An 18,199-nucleotide genomic window follows, 5' to 3' on the forward strand; every position below is an offset into this window, starting at 1 on the left:
AGTTTGAGTTGGTTTTGTTTTTAAATAAAAAGAATTTTAAAACAACTTAAAAGGTAACTATAAAGTAAAACTGAAACCACTTCGAAAACAATTGTCTAGTTTACGTCGTGATCACAGCGGAATACACATAATGACGCTATAAAATGCTTATATAAAATCGTCTTTAATTTCTACCTGCAAATTTACTCATGTATACTCTCATCAGCTCAAATTATGGAAAAGCAAAGGTTCTGGGATTGTAAAGTCTTAAAATGTTTCACTGGCTTTTTTTTTTTTTTTTTAATTCAACAGAAGCAGACAGCTTTTCTGAGCATGAACCTGGCTCACCTGACAAAATGGGTTTAACTCAGTGCTTGTAGGACTACTGTGTCCTTGTACAAACAATCCTGGAGTAACAATATAAACTCTGATCTTATCACTACTGGTATTATCTCCACTGCAGGTTTTGCTTCAAAAACTTGTCACAATGTTTTCTTTCCCAGTAGGTCAGACAAATATACATGGAAGTTGAATGTATCAAACAGATAAAGACTCGTTAATTAAACAGGCATTCTAAAAAAATGCAGAATTGGGATTTTTAAGGGCATATTCTACAAAACTCTGGCTACAGATATCAACCTATAGTAATATGGGGTGGGGGCAGGGAAAATGTCAATGATTAAAGGAAAGTTAAATTGTATCTGTGTTTGTCTTTAAAACAAAAGCATTATAGGATTAGTATTTAGACCACTACACAATGGGAAATCAAGGAGCGTCTTTAAAAAACAAAACTGAATTCCACCCGCTAACTCCCCCTCCCTCCCCCTCCAAAAAACCCCAGGCTAACTCAAAACACCAACAGACTGCCTTTCTAATAGGAATCCAAGTCTCCCTGTTACAGATTTAGAAGTACAATTGGTCTAGAATGCCCATTCACACTTTGTGAGAACAACCACACATCCAGAGAGAAAGCAGATTAAACTAAGGGTAGTCCCTGTAAGTGAAACAGGGTGCAGTGGTGAATGTTCCAAACTGTATTAAATGATCCTACATGCTAAACATGGAACAATGCAAAACAGTGGAGCCACATGATTTTCTTTTTTCACATACAAAGAAGGAATCAGTACATTTTTTGAATTAAGATTCTGAAGATGTTAGATGACATTGCAAGTACACTAACACGTTAATGCTAACTATGTGGTTTTGCATTTAATATTGATATCATTTTTTTGCCAAACAAAAGAGTTTAAATTATTTTAAAAGATAATTACTCACCAAATAGGCAAAGATTTCAAAGGTTTACAAATTTCTTCATAATATTGTAAACTGTTTCAAAGATATTTTGGCACAACCAAAGGTCTGAAAAGTCAATTTACTGTACCCATATAAATTCATAGTTCCAGTTATCTGCACGCCACCCCACGTAAATGTTTTAATACATAGATATGGTAAAATCCATTAACTCTTTCCATATTTATAATACAATAAGAGCATGTGTGTAGTAAGAAGCCCACACATCTGTTACTATTTTTTAACATTATGAGGATCATTCAAATGCAATCTTTATAGTGCTAATTTCATACTGTGTGAGAAAGTTAAGCCCTCAAACTGAATTTTACTGCAAAGTGAATCCAATTTTAAACAAAAAATTGCTAATCAGGTAATTAACTCAGGTAACTCAAGTTTATTTATATTAACAAGGCTAGTCATAAATACATTTTAAAGGGGAAATAACATTTTCTTGATTATGATAAATACAATGCACTGTAAAATCTGCTATATAATAATGGAAAACAGAAGCACTGCAAAATAAAGAGGGCAGCGAACAGAGTATTATGTTATATTGGCATTACATTAAAAAAACAGGAAAGTAAAACAAAGGATTCAGCTAGCAGTTTTGTTGGACTTTCTAGTGTTCACACAGGCCTTGTGATCCAAGATGTCTTTATTTAGGATGCCTCCCTGGAGCTTTATTCCAACAAGCTAATTAACATCTGAGCTGGATTTGTCCCCTCCACTTAAATGAACTTTGCTAATGCACATAGTCACAAACTTAGAAAAACAGGAATATTTGTGACCTATGGGGTAATGGAGGTTGGATGGAGAATTAATGGTCATGTAATTTGTCACCAGAGGGTGAAGGTCAACAATCTCTTACCTTGGGGTCGATTTTCTTAAAACTGGGATCTTCTTCATCTACCTCAAAGCAGAGTTCAGAAGAGGTGATGGAAAGAGTGCCCTTCACTATTACAGAGGGGGCCACAAGCTGTGCTGGTGTGCACAGGCTAACTGGACCTGCCAAAGGAGCAAAACACCAATAATGAAAACATCCAAACAGATTACACAACCTTGCACAGAAACAAGCATAGGTTATTTGTTTTCTAACCTCAAAATACAAGGTAAAAAGCACCAGAAATCTTAGTTTAAAAAAGCAAACTGTTACTCCAGAAAGTACATGTCGCAGACTTGCGGCCTCTCTTCATTGCCAAACACTAAAGCAGCTACAGCTGCAATTGATGCATAAGCCAGATAATACACCTATCTGGCTTATGCAGATAATACACCTGCTGTATTATCTGTATAGATCTAGTTTGATTCTGACACATTTCAGTTTTGAAACCATAGCCATATACCTCCTGGTTTAAATAATACAGTAAATGAAGACTTGAAATCTTAATTTCAAATGTGTGCAATAAGAACTTAATGGGTTTCAATAAAATTCTAAGAAGATGAACACAGCAGTGTGGGTTCAAAATTGTCTGACTTAACCTTGTAAATGTGCTCCCACCCATGAATGCTGGAAATCTATTGTTAAAATTAAATAGTAAATACTAGGAATTGTAAAGTACAATGTTTTTAACATGCTTTCCATTCCATTGTTAAATACTGTTCAAGGATTCCAGATAGTATTAGTGTAGCTTGGGGATTGTGGGAGTAAACAGCTGGAGGGTTGGTTTCCAACTGAATGAATTTTTACTGGAATAATCACATCTCCACAGGGCTTATCACAGAGACAAATCAGACTACTAGTAAAACAATAGGCTCGGCACAGATATGACAACACACAACCTATTATATAAGAGAACACATACAAGGGGAAAACAGGTTAGATTTGTTATCCAATTGATTAAAAGAGAGGGAAATTAAGTTACTTTGTGGCAGCATTGTCATAAATCTTTGAAAAAAATTGAAAATATGAGAGTGACACGTACAATTTTGAATTAATAAAGTGTCTATAAATGAGGTACACACGTTCAGGTAATCAATGGGTGAATAACTGCCAAAAAACTCAGATGAATTGTCATTTCCATCGATTGTTAGGAGGATGATGGTCTTTAATTTCGCATCAATCTTAATGTGTGCCAGTAGGACAATAGCAGAGATGCTCTGCTGAGATCAGTGCAGCTTTGCCCTCTATTCCCAATGTACAAATACATTGTGTTTGCAGATGGGCATCAGATAGTTGCAGAACTGCCGTGATTTCCCAAAGCTCATCCCCACAAATGGTTGAAATAAGCAGCTATGTGTTCTTTTGCTGTCTCCCTTTGCCCTCTGTACATTAGCATGTAATCCAGAGGAGAAATAACATTTTTTCAATCACTCTCAGACATTCAATTACAGGGCGAGCAGACAGCTGCAGAAGCTGGGGCAACCCAGGTCCCGCAGAAGACCCCTGACAATTTCCACTTCATTTCTAACCCACACCACTTTATTAGTGAGGATTACTTCTTAATCCTATTGCCATTGTCAAGATTAAATAATTAAACTCCCCTTTCACCTCTATTACAGTATGAATGTATTACTAGAAGCAACCAATGCATAATAAAAGAGAAGGAAATGGGCAGAAGGCTGTTGAGGAGGAGGCCATCAATAGACAGGAACAGATTCCATTAAAAAAACTGCATTATGCTCCAATTACTTCTATTTTATATCACCGATTAGTATATGGCCTTAACATTAGGCTATATTTTCAATGTTCTAAAAAATAAAAATGGCATGTAGTTCAGACAATTGGTAAATGAATTGCCAAATACAATTTCCAATTACTTCACATAGTATCGTCTTCCATTTTGATAACCTTATTTGCTTCCTAGTGAGTCAGAATTTAACCGGGGGACATTCTTCTGTAAATTTAATGGATGTGGATTATGAGCACACATAGAAATCCACATGTAAAGTGGAATGGTGCAAAGGACTTCGAGTTTTCACATAAGCCTGTGTTTCTTTTAAAAATGGAGCTAAATTAGAAGTTATAGTCCCTGAATATGGAGCTATTGTTTACCAGTTAAACATGACAGGTAAAAGAAGCAGGTTTATGCCATTTTGATTGGAAACTCTAACAAAGAGGCTTGCATCCAACACAGTAAAAGTAATCAAGTTAGCGGAACTGACCATTTTCAGGAGGAAAAAAAGACATCAGCTATGAAGATATTTTTGGGGGAAAGGGACTGAGGAGAAAGGTTTTAAGAGTTGAACTCTTAGTGCAGTAAACAGACTCTTCAACAAAAGAGAAGTGACTGATATATTTTTATGACTCAAAAATAAAACTATCTAAAGCCTCCAATTATAAATAATATAAAATTGCCCATTAGCCACAGTGTTTTGAGCGCTTAGACTAGTCAGAGGTAGAAAAAGGGAGCTCTTGTTAATGAAAAAGGCTACTTTTCTACATATGCTTTCTTATGAAAATGCAAAAAAAAAAAAAAAAAAAAAATCTCCCGGGGTGAAAACAATAGGGTTATAAAAGCCGCAGAAGGAAAATTCACTAGTGTGCTAAAGCTGAGTCTCAAACCCTGAGGTGCACAAAAAATTATCTTTCATTAACTCAATTATGGGAAAGAATCTATCACTGTCTATCCCAAAAGATTACTCACTGCAGAAAAGCATGAAAATAGAGCTAAATGGGTAAGGAAACTGAGGAGCTGGGGAGCAAATAGACAGTTGAAGTTACCAATTAAGTTCTCCAAATCTTTCTCCTCAATGGATGACAAGGTATCATCGTCGCCTTCCAAGAGAATCTCACTCTCCGAGTTCTGATTTCCTAAAACCTGACTCTTGATGGACTGCTTTCCTTTAAGAAGCACGTCTTCGTCTGGAGCTGAAATGAAAGAGAAACATTGCTGTCTATCAGCTCTCAGAGGCAACAGTGATTGGAAAATAGCCTTTTGCAATGAAGATCAGAGAGGAGAAAACTGGTTGGGAGTAAGTATGCGAGGTAAGCTTTCGTTAAACCTCTAACATTAGGGGGACAAGTGGCTAGCAGAGCTAGTTTTAATTCTATTAAACCTGCCTTGAAATATACGGGGCTCTCTGCAGTATTGAGCTCTGTTTTAGTCCTCCCAAAATTTGGGATGAGAAAACCACCAGACATTCCGTCAGAAGTTAACATGATCTCTGCTGGAGATGGTTCTAGACTCTGCAGAGTAACTTGTCTTTAAATGCTACATGTTAACCGCCGATTCAGGAAAGGCCAACAGGAAAGGGGCACAATTCCCTTGCCAATCACAGGACCACGTCGAGCCATCAAATTTTTAAGAAAAATTCCCCACTGGAACCAATGGAGAGTCTCCGTTAAAAGCTCAGGGGCTCGATTTGACCCAGAGTGCCGCGGCGACAACAGCAACTCCTCGAGGGGCTGCTTCGGGAGCAGGTCGCAATTGTGAACTCGCGAGCCGCGATCCAGCCTGCTGCGCCCTGCGCGGCTGTTCCCAGGCCCCCCAGCGCTGCAGGCTGGAAGCGAGAGCAGCAGCCGCCCGACAACTTCTCCGGCCAGTGAACTTAAAGCTTTGGATAAACGCAACAGGGAAAGTGCCGCGAGCTGACCAGGGTTGGCCTTGCTATCTCCACGCTGCAAAAAGCAGCAAGCGAAGAAACGAAGCAGAGAAGAGAGGCAGCGGGAGACCTGGAGACAGGCCGGCAGGGGGAAGCTGAAGTAGGGACTGGCTTCAGTAGGCTCTTAAAGAGAGTGAGTGAGTGAGTGTGTGTGTGTCTGCTCACACTACACAACAGCAAATCTATTCTAGACAGTGACAACAGCAATACACGAGTTCATTTTACAGATACAAACTTGCTCAAGACAAAAGCCAATACACAGTTTACATCGTACGTTCGCCCTATCTTCCTGTTAAACGTAACCCGATTCAGCGCCTCCGTGATCTTGTATTCTTTACATAGGGGTGGATTGTTTGTTTATTTGCATTTCTTTACATCTCTCCTTTTCTCTTCCCCCAAAACCAACACACACACTTTTGCTAACCCGCCATGCATCTGATCTTCGGGTGTGCACAATGCTGGGGCCAGCAAGTCAATAAACTTTAGAAAACTCTCGGTGTTGCCAGAGGCTTTCAATACACGGTTACATCTGATGGCGTCCCAAGAAAGAATTAATGGAAATAATTTCTCTACACTTGGTATTAGCTTCCAAAACAGCTGCGACTTACTAACGTTTAAAATATTCAAATCTAACTAGTAACAGCAAGAGACACACGGCTATTCCAGAGATTCACTTCGAAGAGGTCACTGTGGTGGGGAGTTTATTTTAGATTTTCTTGCAAGCTAATCCTTATGAATAGTATTCTTATAATTTCATATTTTATGACTAAACTCGAACTTAATATACTACATTTCAAATCGTTTGCCAATTCACTGCAGAACTAGACGCCAGGTTCCTATATTTTCCATTAGTAGTAGGATGAGTGGAAATAAGGAGTTGAAAAACTAAGTTATATGCGAATTTTACTAACTAGATACACACACCCAGCCTTACAGACATGGAGATGAGTGAGACGTTAATAAAAAATCACTTTTAGAATTCTACCGAAGTGTGCACCCACCTGCTTTCAAAAGGGGCTATAAAGAAAAGACAGGCAAATTCTGGAAGTCTAGAGGATGTTAATAGGTTCGTGCCTGGATTACTAAATATGCCAAATAAAAAACAAAAACGAAAACTCATCCTCATCTTTAACATCACCAACAGAAAGCATATTTCATGCTATACCTTCTAATTAAATATTTTATGTCATAGTTAAGCAAACATTAAATTAATGTGACAATACATGTAATTGTAACATGGCTTAAACAATTTTCTTTCCTCTCTCTATTTGAAATGGACAGAATATACACCAAGGAAATGCCAATTTTATGGGGAAAATATTTGCACTATTTTTATCTCTACACTACCATGATTAAATCTATTTATTTACATTTCAAGCTCAACAGAGGCAACAGATAGGAGGCAGTGGTTCATTATACATCAAAGGTATTGTGTGCTGTAGATACAGAGATACTAAGGTAGGAAATAGTGGTGCAATCATACAATTGTTTTTGACTATGAAAATTCACATAATTGTATATAATCTTAAAAATAAATTATTAAATGAGAGAATACCTGGCCAAACTTCTTTTAAGAAACATATGCCTAACATCATGATCAACTTACTTCAGCACATTGCTCATTGCGTTCTCTGATTACTGCCAGAGAGGATTTGAGGGTCCACTGGCTTATTTTAAAAAAACTTTAATCTGCAAACATTTACAGAAGAACGCAATCCCTAGTGGCAATATACCATGGCTTAAAGTGTTTAAGTAAATATATACACGTACATTGCAAATAATAAACTATCCAATTAAGTGAAAAGTAAAAAGCCCTACTTTATGTTTAGGCCTTCAGTTTAAAAAAAATGGAAGTTTAATTTATAAATTATTTCTCTTTTGTATGACAATTTCTTCCAGACCAAATTGCTTTGCCATATTATGCATAGGATTTAGTTTACTTGGAAAATACTGAGTGTATTGCACCGGATGAAACAACATTTTGTATTAAAATATATCAGTTCATATAACTAAAGAAAACTCAGACTCTGGAATTGTTCAACCTGAGTTGAAAACAGTCCTGTCACAGAAAATATGCAGCTGATATTTAGAAAGGTTTTCCTGTAATTAACTCCCCCTGGAGGATTTTAAGTTAGCAGCAGTAAAATTACCAACAGTATTCTAATGCACACCACATGCACTTGCATTCAATTCTCAATGGCGTAATAGTACTCTGTTGACGATTTTATTTTTTAATTAGAAAAAAATTATCTCAAGTACAAAATAAAAGAAACATTTTTTAAATGCTGCTAAATTATATCTGTTATTTTATAAACCATGTCTGGATTGTACTTTTTAAATCGCCATTCACACGTAAATGTCAGATATTTTCACTCTCGTCGGCACATTCTGCCTTAATTACACTGAAGGTTTCATTTCAAACTAAAACTGTACCTGTTGTCCATTTAAGAGTTAATCTGAAATTCAAGATCTGTATGTACAACTTTTAGACACAAATCAGGTAATTTCTGGCCAAGTTACTAAAGTTTTCTCCACTCTTTCTCACTATCATTAGGAAAAATAAAGTAAACAAGGGACTTTCCATATCAAGGTGACTGGGGAATTATAAATGTAGATTGGATAAGTAGAAATTAACTCTTCCTTCCATCATCTCTTTTCCAATCATTGGATTTAATTTTTCCACCTAAGCTAATTATCTTATAATTATTTAAAATATATCACTATGGATACTCTGAAAGAAAACTATTGAAGCAAATTGCATTAATTGAAGATTTGAGGCTATTGGTTGTTTTAGTCCTTGTGGGCATTTTAAAGTTTGTCATCTATCCTTACCCCTGTGTGTGTCTCTCTCTATACACACACACACACACACACACACACACACACACACGCCTGTTGCTAGAAGGCAGAAAATCAGAATATAATAAAGCATCGTCTGTTAGCACCCTGCTAACCTGAACACAGGAAACACACACACACACTCAATGTACACATAAGTGTGAGTATTTATGTAATTGTGCACAGATAAGATATATTGCACAGATGCAATCTATACACACAGCATTCTAGTTCTCTCTCTACAGGTATAAATCAGAGACTTGTGTGTGCAAGACAGAGCATGATACATATATATTCTGTCTATGCATACACACACGTCCATATGCGCGCATATATATATATGTGTGGGTGTGCATGCAAATTTGTGTATTCAGTTTAGTCAAATGCTAACAAATGACATTTCAAAGTATTATGATGGTCTACCTTCAGCAGCTAACATTCTCAATCATGCAAAAAAAAAAAAAGTGTATGGGGAGGAAGTGATCTCTAACAGTAAATCTTTTTAGAAGTATGAATGAAAAGCATTCCCCAAAATAAAAATTTAATAAGTTGTATCATGCTACATTTGATTTCATATTTAGGTCCCCAATCCTGCTTTGGTATCTGCTATTGCAAATCCCTGTAACCCTCTGGCAGTTCCCTGGCAGAATTTGAGCCTTAGGCCTGCAGATCTAAACACATACTTACATCTTTTCAGAATGAGGGCACCCCTGCAAGGTAGGAGGGTCCCAGAGGTTGGGCTGCAGCCCAAGCCTGGAAGTCTACACTGCAATGAAACAGCCCTGCAACCCAAGTTGCATGGGCCAGCCACAGCTTTTTCTTTGTAGTGTAGACATACCCCAAGAGGCTTAGTCTCTATGTCTTGTACAGCAAACAACAGACCACTGGCATAATACTTATCTGGCACAGTAATTATTCCATTATTTAAAATCCATGTTCTTTCCTTCTCACCCTCCCTACTATGGCCCTGATCCTGCAAGGAGCTCTATGGAGGCAGATTTCTGAAGCAAGCAGAGAGCCTTACTGACTTCAATGAAGCAGAGCTCCTAAAAGGATAGGGGTCTAAAATCTTGATTTATCTTGTGTTGCTGGCCAAATTTTCATAAAATTAGGCTTGGGATTTTTGGAGGTGGGTGAACTATTTGTTTATCACTCATTTATATTCATGGTTTAAGGTTAGCAGCTACTTAATTTAAAAATCAGTTTGATAAACCATCAGAAAGTATTATACAGCAGATAACAATGTCAAGTTGTTGATTTCTGACAAACTGAAAAGAAAAAGAATTTTTAAAAGTTTAGTCTGGTATTACTCATTTAAACTAATTTCATTTAAAAAATAATAATTTAAAAACAATTTCCCCCTCTTTCACTACCACCACCACTTAGCTAAAGGGAAATATTGAAAATATAATACTCTTTTGCACCATTTTATTTTTATGTTTTTGATTCTTTTTCACTGGAGCTTAGATAATGAAAATTGACTAGTCAGCTTTGTTTTAGTTCATGGTCAGTTTCTAGTCAATTTCACAACTATGGTGTGATACACTGGCACAATCTGCAATGTTTAAGTTAACAGTACTGCAGCAGTCTATTTTAATCCAAACAAAGTTTTTTTTTTTTTATTGACAGACTCGAACAAATTTCATAAAAGTATTGTCCATCAATTAGATTGTCAGACTTCTTTAATAGATGATTTTTGGCTTAAATTAATTTATTTCAAAATGTTCATCTTTGCCTGATGCTGCCAATTTCCATAAAGCAAGTTCAATTTCTATGTCTGTTATTCTATTTTAAAATACTTAGGGTTCAATTTCTAAAGGAAGAACAAATTACATCCGCCTCTCCCCCCCCCCCCCATGTGCGGGGACACAGTTCCAGACTGACTTTTATAAATAACCATTTTGGAGGTTCTTTCCCCCATCCTCCTTTGAAAAATTACCTGAAGCCCTTTTTCCCAAGCAAGTTAATGTGAACTTGGGAAGGGCAATTAAATTGTCAGAATTAAAAATTTGTTTTTAACTAGAAGGTAGCCAGAAGTATAGTCATGGGGCTGGTATTGATTGCCTGAACAGAGAACATTAGTCTTCAGGTATTTACTCTGCCACCTCTACACCAGAGGCTTTCCTTCAAATCAAATCAATCCGTGGAAAAGATGGGTTCTTGCTACGAAAACATATAATTAGGCTGCAACAGGGCTGATTTTTGTTGCTGTTGTTCTTTGTATGTTTACTGTACTCTGATTGCTTTTGGCTTTTTTTTTGCCATTTCACAGTGTGAGCTTTCTTTGACTGTGAGCTCTCTGGGGCAGGGACTACACCTAGAACTACTGTAATGCAAACAACAGTAGATACAGCCTATCTTAACAGTGATAAGTTAGCTGAAAAATAAACTGCTTTTAAAAATGTGTTCAGTTCAACATTTTCTTTTTTCATTGTTTATAATTAAACATTTATCTTAATTTTCCTATCCATTGGCTAAATCCATATACACCTCTACCCCGACATAATGCTGTCCTCGGGAGCCAAAAAATCTTACCGCATTATAGGTGAAACCGTGTTACATCGAACTTGCTTTGATCTGCCGGAGTGTGCAGCCCCGCCCCACTAAAGCGCTGCTTTAACGTGTTATATCTGAATTCATGTTATATTGCGTCGCGTTATATCGGGGTAGAGGTGTATTTGATTTCAGAGTAGGTTCATGATGTTAAAAAAAAGGCTAAGGGGGGGGGTTCATTATACCAAAAGTTTATTTGCTTTAGAGAAGTGCATATTTAATTGATATAGAATGATTCATGACATATTATTAATGAGAAACTATAGAACATAAGGACAATTCCATTGAGAATTCTGGCATCATCCTAACTCATAAGAGCATAGCCTAAAAGTCTTATCAGAATCTCCAAGGGATGGAATTTTCTGCTTTGTATTGTTTATTAATTATTATTATAATAATGAAAAGGTTTTGATGCCTGTATTTATAATGCTGTTTTCTTTCATTACTTCAGAAGTTTGTATTAATACTGATAGATGACTGGTTAGACTCTTTCTAGCTAAATTATTACTAAGTTGACTCACCTATCTGGCATTTGTGTTTATGTTTATGCAATGAATATTTTAACTTAAAAAACTGAAAAATTTATGTAATAAATGAAAATGGCAATAAGTAATTATGGCATTAAATTAAAACTTCACAATTAAAACACCATCAAAAATTAAACGTAACAGAAGTTTGTCAAAGATTTTAAAAAATGTTAAACCGACGGAATAGCTGATGGAAAATTTAATCAGCTTTATTTTCATTAGCAAGCAATAATGTATTATGAAAAAGGGTTTCTTGGATTTAGTTTACTTTTGTATTGAAAAGAGTCTCTCTCCTATGTGAATCCGCTAGCAGAAACAGACATTAAAAAATGGAGTTTGGTTATTGATAAATGTTACCCATCTCTCCAATTGGTGGAATGTTATTAGTCTGTGTTTAATTACATAGAAAACATTGTTTGTCTAAATAAAGATATGCTCTAAAGGATTAACAATGAAAATATAGATGTGTGTGTATATGTATTTTTATATATCTGAAACAAGAGAATATAAAGATTGGAGAAAGATATTCATATTAAACCACAAGATTGTAAATATGAACTCAAAATGTATGACAAATCTATTTTATTGAAGCTGAACATGGTTTTAAAGGAAGCAGTTCTTTCTAATGTAAGATCATTAGCTAAAAGATACCTTATGCCCTTGAAACTCATGGTGTAGAAAAAACACGCAAAATTAAAAACAAGCCTCAAAGCAGAAGTGGCCTAATTAATTCTACATCTTGTTTCTCCTTCTCCTATAGTCAAAGATGTAGGGCTCTGGGACCATTATTGCTTTTAGATCACTTTATTGACTATTCTCTGTATGGTCATTTATTTTAAAGGACTGATGTCACATTTGGCATTATATCTGCTGACATATTGTAGACATTTTCCTCCAGAAATGGCTCTTTAAGGCGGAGTGCAAGAGGTTAAGATGCTAGGCCGAGGCCAACCTTTAAGATGATGATGCTCTTCTGGAGCCATACAATAGTCTTAATGATTTAAAATTGGTATTAATTGAGAGCAAGAAACAACATATTCATACATTAGAAAACAAAAAGAACAAGGTTGCTAAATATTTTAAAAAATAATTCTGGTTCATGAAAACATATACTTTTGAGGTTTACAGTATTCAGCTTTAATCATAACCAATTAATTTTAAATGTGGGGAATTTTTTTCCACTAATGAATCTTAATTAGCTCTCAACATCATAAAATGATAATTTAAGTACATGATCAAACTAAATACATTTTAAACCCAAAGGAACAATCAATGGCTCTGCTTATTTATTCCCTTTAGTTTATCAGGGCTTTCAAAACAGTTACAAAATTAAAATTTTAGAGATACACATTATAATGGAAATGGAAACATATGTAGAGCTTTCTCCAATAAAAAGATGCAAATATGAACATATGAAAACATTAAAATGCTATCTCCCCTCTCACTCACCAGATACCTATGTTACCCCCTAGCAATCACTGCTTGGACTTTACCTTGCACTCTGGTATTTGTTATCATTTCTCTCTGGCTGGATTCTCATGCTAAAATTTAGGAGATAGAAATACACAAGCATCTCTGGAAATCCATATTGCTTTATAACTGCTTTCCTTTTTTACACTACAACTAACAAACAATTGGTTGGGATTTTCATAGGGAAATATTTACTATTCAACTTGCAGAAATATAAATAGGTAATTTAACACAAAATACATCCAGGGATTAGTGGAAAAATTGTATCCACATTTGCTTCAAAGTAATGAGAACTGTGAGTACAAACATTATGTGTAAAACATTTACACACACAGATTCTCTGAAGATATACTTAAGAAGAGGTTTAACAGATATTTACATTGTTTATGATGAATAGTGGTCAATTTATCTTTTTGTTAAACATGTTTGAAATTAAGTGACAAGCCTATGGAATGTGGAACAATGTCTTGTAGGAATGAAGGTCTAGTCTTCATTGCCATGTACTGTACCTGCTACTACTGGCAAAAAGCAGTTTTTACACTGACCATGTTCTACAGCTGCTTTTAGTGTCGCTTCAGGATGTGTCGATCCAAGGGGGTTTCGCACAAATCGTCGCCGGCGCCGCAAGTCATCTTCCCAGTAGTCAAGGCGCCAGAACTCACGAGGACGACTACAATGAAACAGAGGAGCCACATATGTTAGCAATTATCAAACAGCATGGTAGCGCTGAATTTCTGCATAAAGCTCTCCTTGTTTGCTCTGCCTTTTTTTTTTTTTTTAAACCTCCCCCGTTTCTGCAATCTTTTACTTAGGTATGTCCTTGAAAATAACAATATCACCTTCCAGTCTAAGGAACTCCTTTCCCTTTTTTCTTGGAAGGTGAAATGAGCACTAAATACATCATTTTGAAATGAATTGCTGACAGTGTGATCAGTTTCCCCACACTCTAGTGGCATGTGCTCCGATTTCAGCCTCATTTCAGCCTCAGCAGGGCACCTTTCTCAGTGACTGCATTTATAAACCAGAATAGGGAAAAGGCTATTATAAATATGGTATAGCATTACCTATATTAATCAAAGTCTGTCCCCCTTCATTTTTCTTCCTAATTTGTGCCTTTTCACACAAGGTCAGTAAATCATACCATGAATTCTTGGTCCAGAAAGTGTTAACTTTAATGAATACCTCAGTTACATGGTTATGTATGTGATAATAAAATATTACTCTGTTTAGATGTGCAGGAATTTAATTAAAATAATCTCTTAAAATATTCATTACATTTAGCCCCTGAGGCTTAGAACAACACAAGAAAATGCATTTCTTTTCCATTTACTGTTTTTAAATAAACCATTCCAGGAGAGTGAAATAGCAATCTATTTTCAAGCAAATCAGATTGGATTTCTGTTTTATGTAGTTGTATTTTTACATTTAATTAAAAACTACATGTTATGATGTGAAATAATTGCTATATTGAAGGCATACTTTTAAAAATTTCCATCTAGAAGAAGTTATATCAAATTAATTATTTTCCATTGTACGCTTCAAATATACGTAGATCTTTTTAATACGGTCATATATAAATGCCAGTTACTATCTTGTTAGATGAATGAGAACCACTGTAAAAATATTTTAACCATGAGAATGTGCAAAAGCACCTATTTCAGGTACCGAAAAAAAAATGTCTACTGCACACCACAATCATTAAAGGTCTTCAGCTAGAAAACCTGTATGCTTCAATTACAGAACACTAATTTTGTTTATTAACATAACTTCTGATGGAATGATAAATAGAAAAATACAGAGTAAAGTCCTACTTTTGTTTCACAAGCTAATAAGAAACTGTGTACCTGTCAAGGTGACAAATGGATAGCCTTGACTAATTTACAGATCAAAATGTTAAAAATACAAGACATCTATATGTCCTTAGTTTTGTAAATTAAATCTGAACAAAGAAAAGATTAATACTTAAAGGTAAATCCAGCTTTCCAACAAAAATAAATCAGTGCCACAATCCATTGTACAATGATACGCTTGAACTTAAATTTTTAAAACTCAAGATTTTGATTATCAGCTACTAAAGTACATCTCATATTTAATTGCATGGAATTATTATACCTAGTTCTATTATTTAAAAAAAAGAACATTGGTATTTTAGATCTTGCCACTTCTTGAAAAATATACTAATATATTAGCATTTCTTTTTATTGAAAGTCTTATTTTTGCTATCTATAGCTACATCATAGTTCATTTCAATCATGTCTAGATTGAACTATTTTATTATAAAATCAAATGAGTTTAGAGAAATGAAACTACAGCCCAGAATTGTTAAAAACATGGGAAGAGCTACATTTACTCAAAGCTCGATTAATAACTTAAAATTCTCCATTAGTGATTATAAAAAAAAGGCAGAACACAGCTGGCTATGTGTATGCCTTTGATAGTCGTAGAGCATGGATAGGCACTTCATCATTCTGCCTACATTTATCTGTTAAAATTATTATCAAATATCAGCCAGGATGCAGTCGTGAATCACGGACTGCTCCTCGTCTTCAGGGGAATGATACAATGAGGGTCTATTCATCAGTATGGCAATCGGCACAAGTAATTAGTTCCCTAGACTGAGATCTCCTACAAAGCTTATTTCAGTCAGTACCACAAACATATGACAATGAAAAGCTAATGGAAGCTGCTAAAATTTGTTAACCTCTTCTGCCATCAATCCTTCTGATGCTCCGTGCCACCATATTATGCAAATATAGTAAATTATTAATTTGTCATCCATCTATCTTTCTGTACTTTTGATGGAATTAAGCGATTCTGTTCTTATTGATAACAATTAAAATATGACATGTTAAGCAACTATACTAAAACTATTAGAAAAATTAGATATAACAGTAGGCTCAGGCACAACATATCATTCTGTAACATAATTCAATATATCTTTAGCATCTAATCTTATTTTTGATTAAGTATAAGAAATTTGTACAGAATATCATGTCCCTTATGCATTTGTCAATTATTCACAAATAACAGCAAGTAAACTATTAGGTTTGTTTATTTTGGGACTAATCCTCAAGGCAAGCAAATGGAAAACCTATACCCTTTCACATAGAAACTAATCTACTGAGCAGTTGCATAGCAATAGACCTTCAGGTAATATTTAATTGTGAGCCTGTTCTAAAAGAGTAGATCCCCTGGTCATTAATACACACTGATATTAATTTAAGCCACATTTAATAGGGTAACAGTTATAGAATTAATCAAATAACTACTGAAATTTGTTCAAAATCCAAACCAAAGCAACAATACATCACCTAACCTTCATACCCTTGTGTTAGAATTGAGACTGCAGGCAGGAGGAGAAAGACAAGAATATCACTTTGCCAGAATCTGAGTGATAGAATTAGACTGCTAAAGGAGTGAAGCTTTATAGAAGTAAACTGCTAAGATCTTGGATTGCTAGACAATTGATGACGACCTCTATAACTGGATGTCTGACTGGAAAACTTTTGGGTCCTGCTGTAGAGGTTGCTATACGGAGTGAAGGTGCTGTATGGACTGGAGTAGTCAGTTAGCAAAAATTCATGTGCATATGCATGACTATCTACTTTTCATGGATCTGAAGGCTTATGAATTGCCAGTTATATGATTTACATAGGTTGGCTAGGGACCCTACTAACATGGTCCAGAGTAATTAGTGGTTCCTCAATAACAGTATTGAATGAGCATATAAAACTACTTCAAATTAAACATTTCCTTCAAAAAATATTTCATTAATTTTTTTCTCCAAGAATTACTAAGATTCAAGATGACTGCCTGCCTGTCTCCCTCTTCCTTAAGATGTCCCCCCTATTCCTGTACAACTACTGCTAAATAGAAAATTACAGTTATTGTATCATGGATCACATGAAATGTACATGTCATGGATCACATGAAATGTACAACAACTGACATAAAATATAGCACAAGTTAATGAACATACTATTACCAGAAAAATTAAAAAGGAGTATTCACTTCACTGTGGTCTATAGGAAATGTTCTTCAAGCTCAGTACGCCACAGATGGTCATCTCAAGAACAAGAATATCAAAAAAATCTATTTGCTCTCAACTAGTTACAAGAAATAACTACAAATAAAACAAGGTATACTAACTAGGCTAATGGTTTTGTTTCAGTGCTGCAAAACTGGAGTCCTAGGTCTGGGAGTTACCTTGAAACTCTCACACCTGAAGGAATTAAACAAAATGTAAGTGACAACTGGATAATGCTATGAGTGTGTAATGCTATTGCAGAAGAACCACTTCTTGCTTCATTATCCCTGGTATAACTGAAGCTGTTCTTGCACCAGTACAAGCATAGGGAGGGGCCAGTGACTACAGCTGCGGAAATAAAAAAGGGATTCATGGAGGGGGAGGGGAATGTAATCCCCCAATTGAAAGGGTAGAAGAGTCTTAGGACTATATCTAGGCCAGCATTTATTTCAAGCCAGATGTAACACAGAAGCGGGGAAGGTTACTCACTCTGCAGTAACTGAAGTTCTTCAAGATGTGTCCCCTTCTGGGTGCTCCACTGGAGGTGCGATAACGCCTCCTATGCCTGGGATCAGAGACCTTTGGTAGCAGTGCCTGTTTCCAGTCTCATGCCATGAACAGCATCTATATAGCGCTGTGTGGTTCAACTGGTCTCAATTTCTTCTCTACCACAACTTCTACTTTTGAACTCTGAAGAGAGGGAAGGAGGGTGGGTAGCGGAGCACCCATAGGGACACACATCTCAAAGAACCTTAGTTACTGCACAGATGAGTAACCTTCTCTTCTTCTTCAAGTAGCGTCCCTATGGGTGTTCCACTGTAGGTGACTGTAGAGCAGTGCCCCTAGATAGAAGTCTGGGACTTCAAGTTACATCTACCAGGATGCTAGGACAGTGCATCCTAATAGGGAATCTTATTCTCATGGGTAATGGTATAGCGTTGGCTAAAAGTGTCTATGGCTGCCCTATTGTCCA

General features: G+C 35.8%; 1 protein-coding gene across 1 annotated transcript in view; it reads right to left on the reverse strand.

The window, feature by feature from the left end:
• LRBA (LPS responsive beige-like anchor protein) overlaps positions 1-18,199 on the reverse strand; it is a 567,906-nt gene that overhangs the window by 259,168 nt on the left and 290,539 nt on the right. The window contains exons 38-40 of the mRNA XM_034771513.1: positions 13,745-13,869; positions 4,931-5,077; positions 2,138-2,274 (exon numbers count right to left, since the gene is read on the reverse strand). Coding sequence (XP_034627404.1) covers positions 2,138-2,274; positions 4,931-5,077; positions 13,745-13,869 — 409 coding nt within the window. The remainder of the gene's footprint in view (positions 1-2,137; positions 2,275-4,930; positions 5,078-13,744; positions 13,870-18,199) is intronic.

The sequence above is a fragment of the Trachemys scripta genome, chromosome 5 (assembly GCF_013100865.1).
Source record: "Trachemys scripta elegans isolate TJP31775 chromosome 5, CAS_Tse_1.0, whole genome shotgun sequence".
NCBI lineage: Eukaryota > Metazoa > Chordata > Testudines > Emydidae > Trachemys > Trachemys scripta.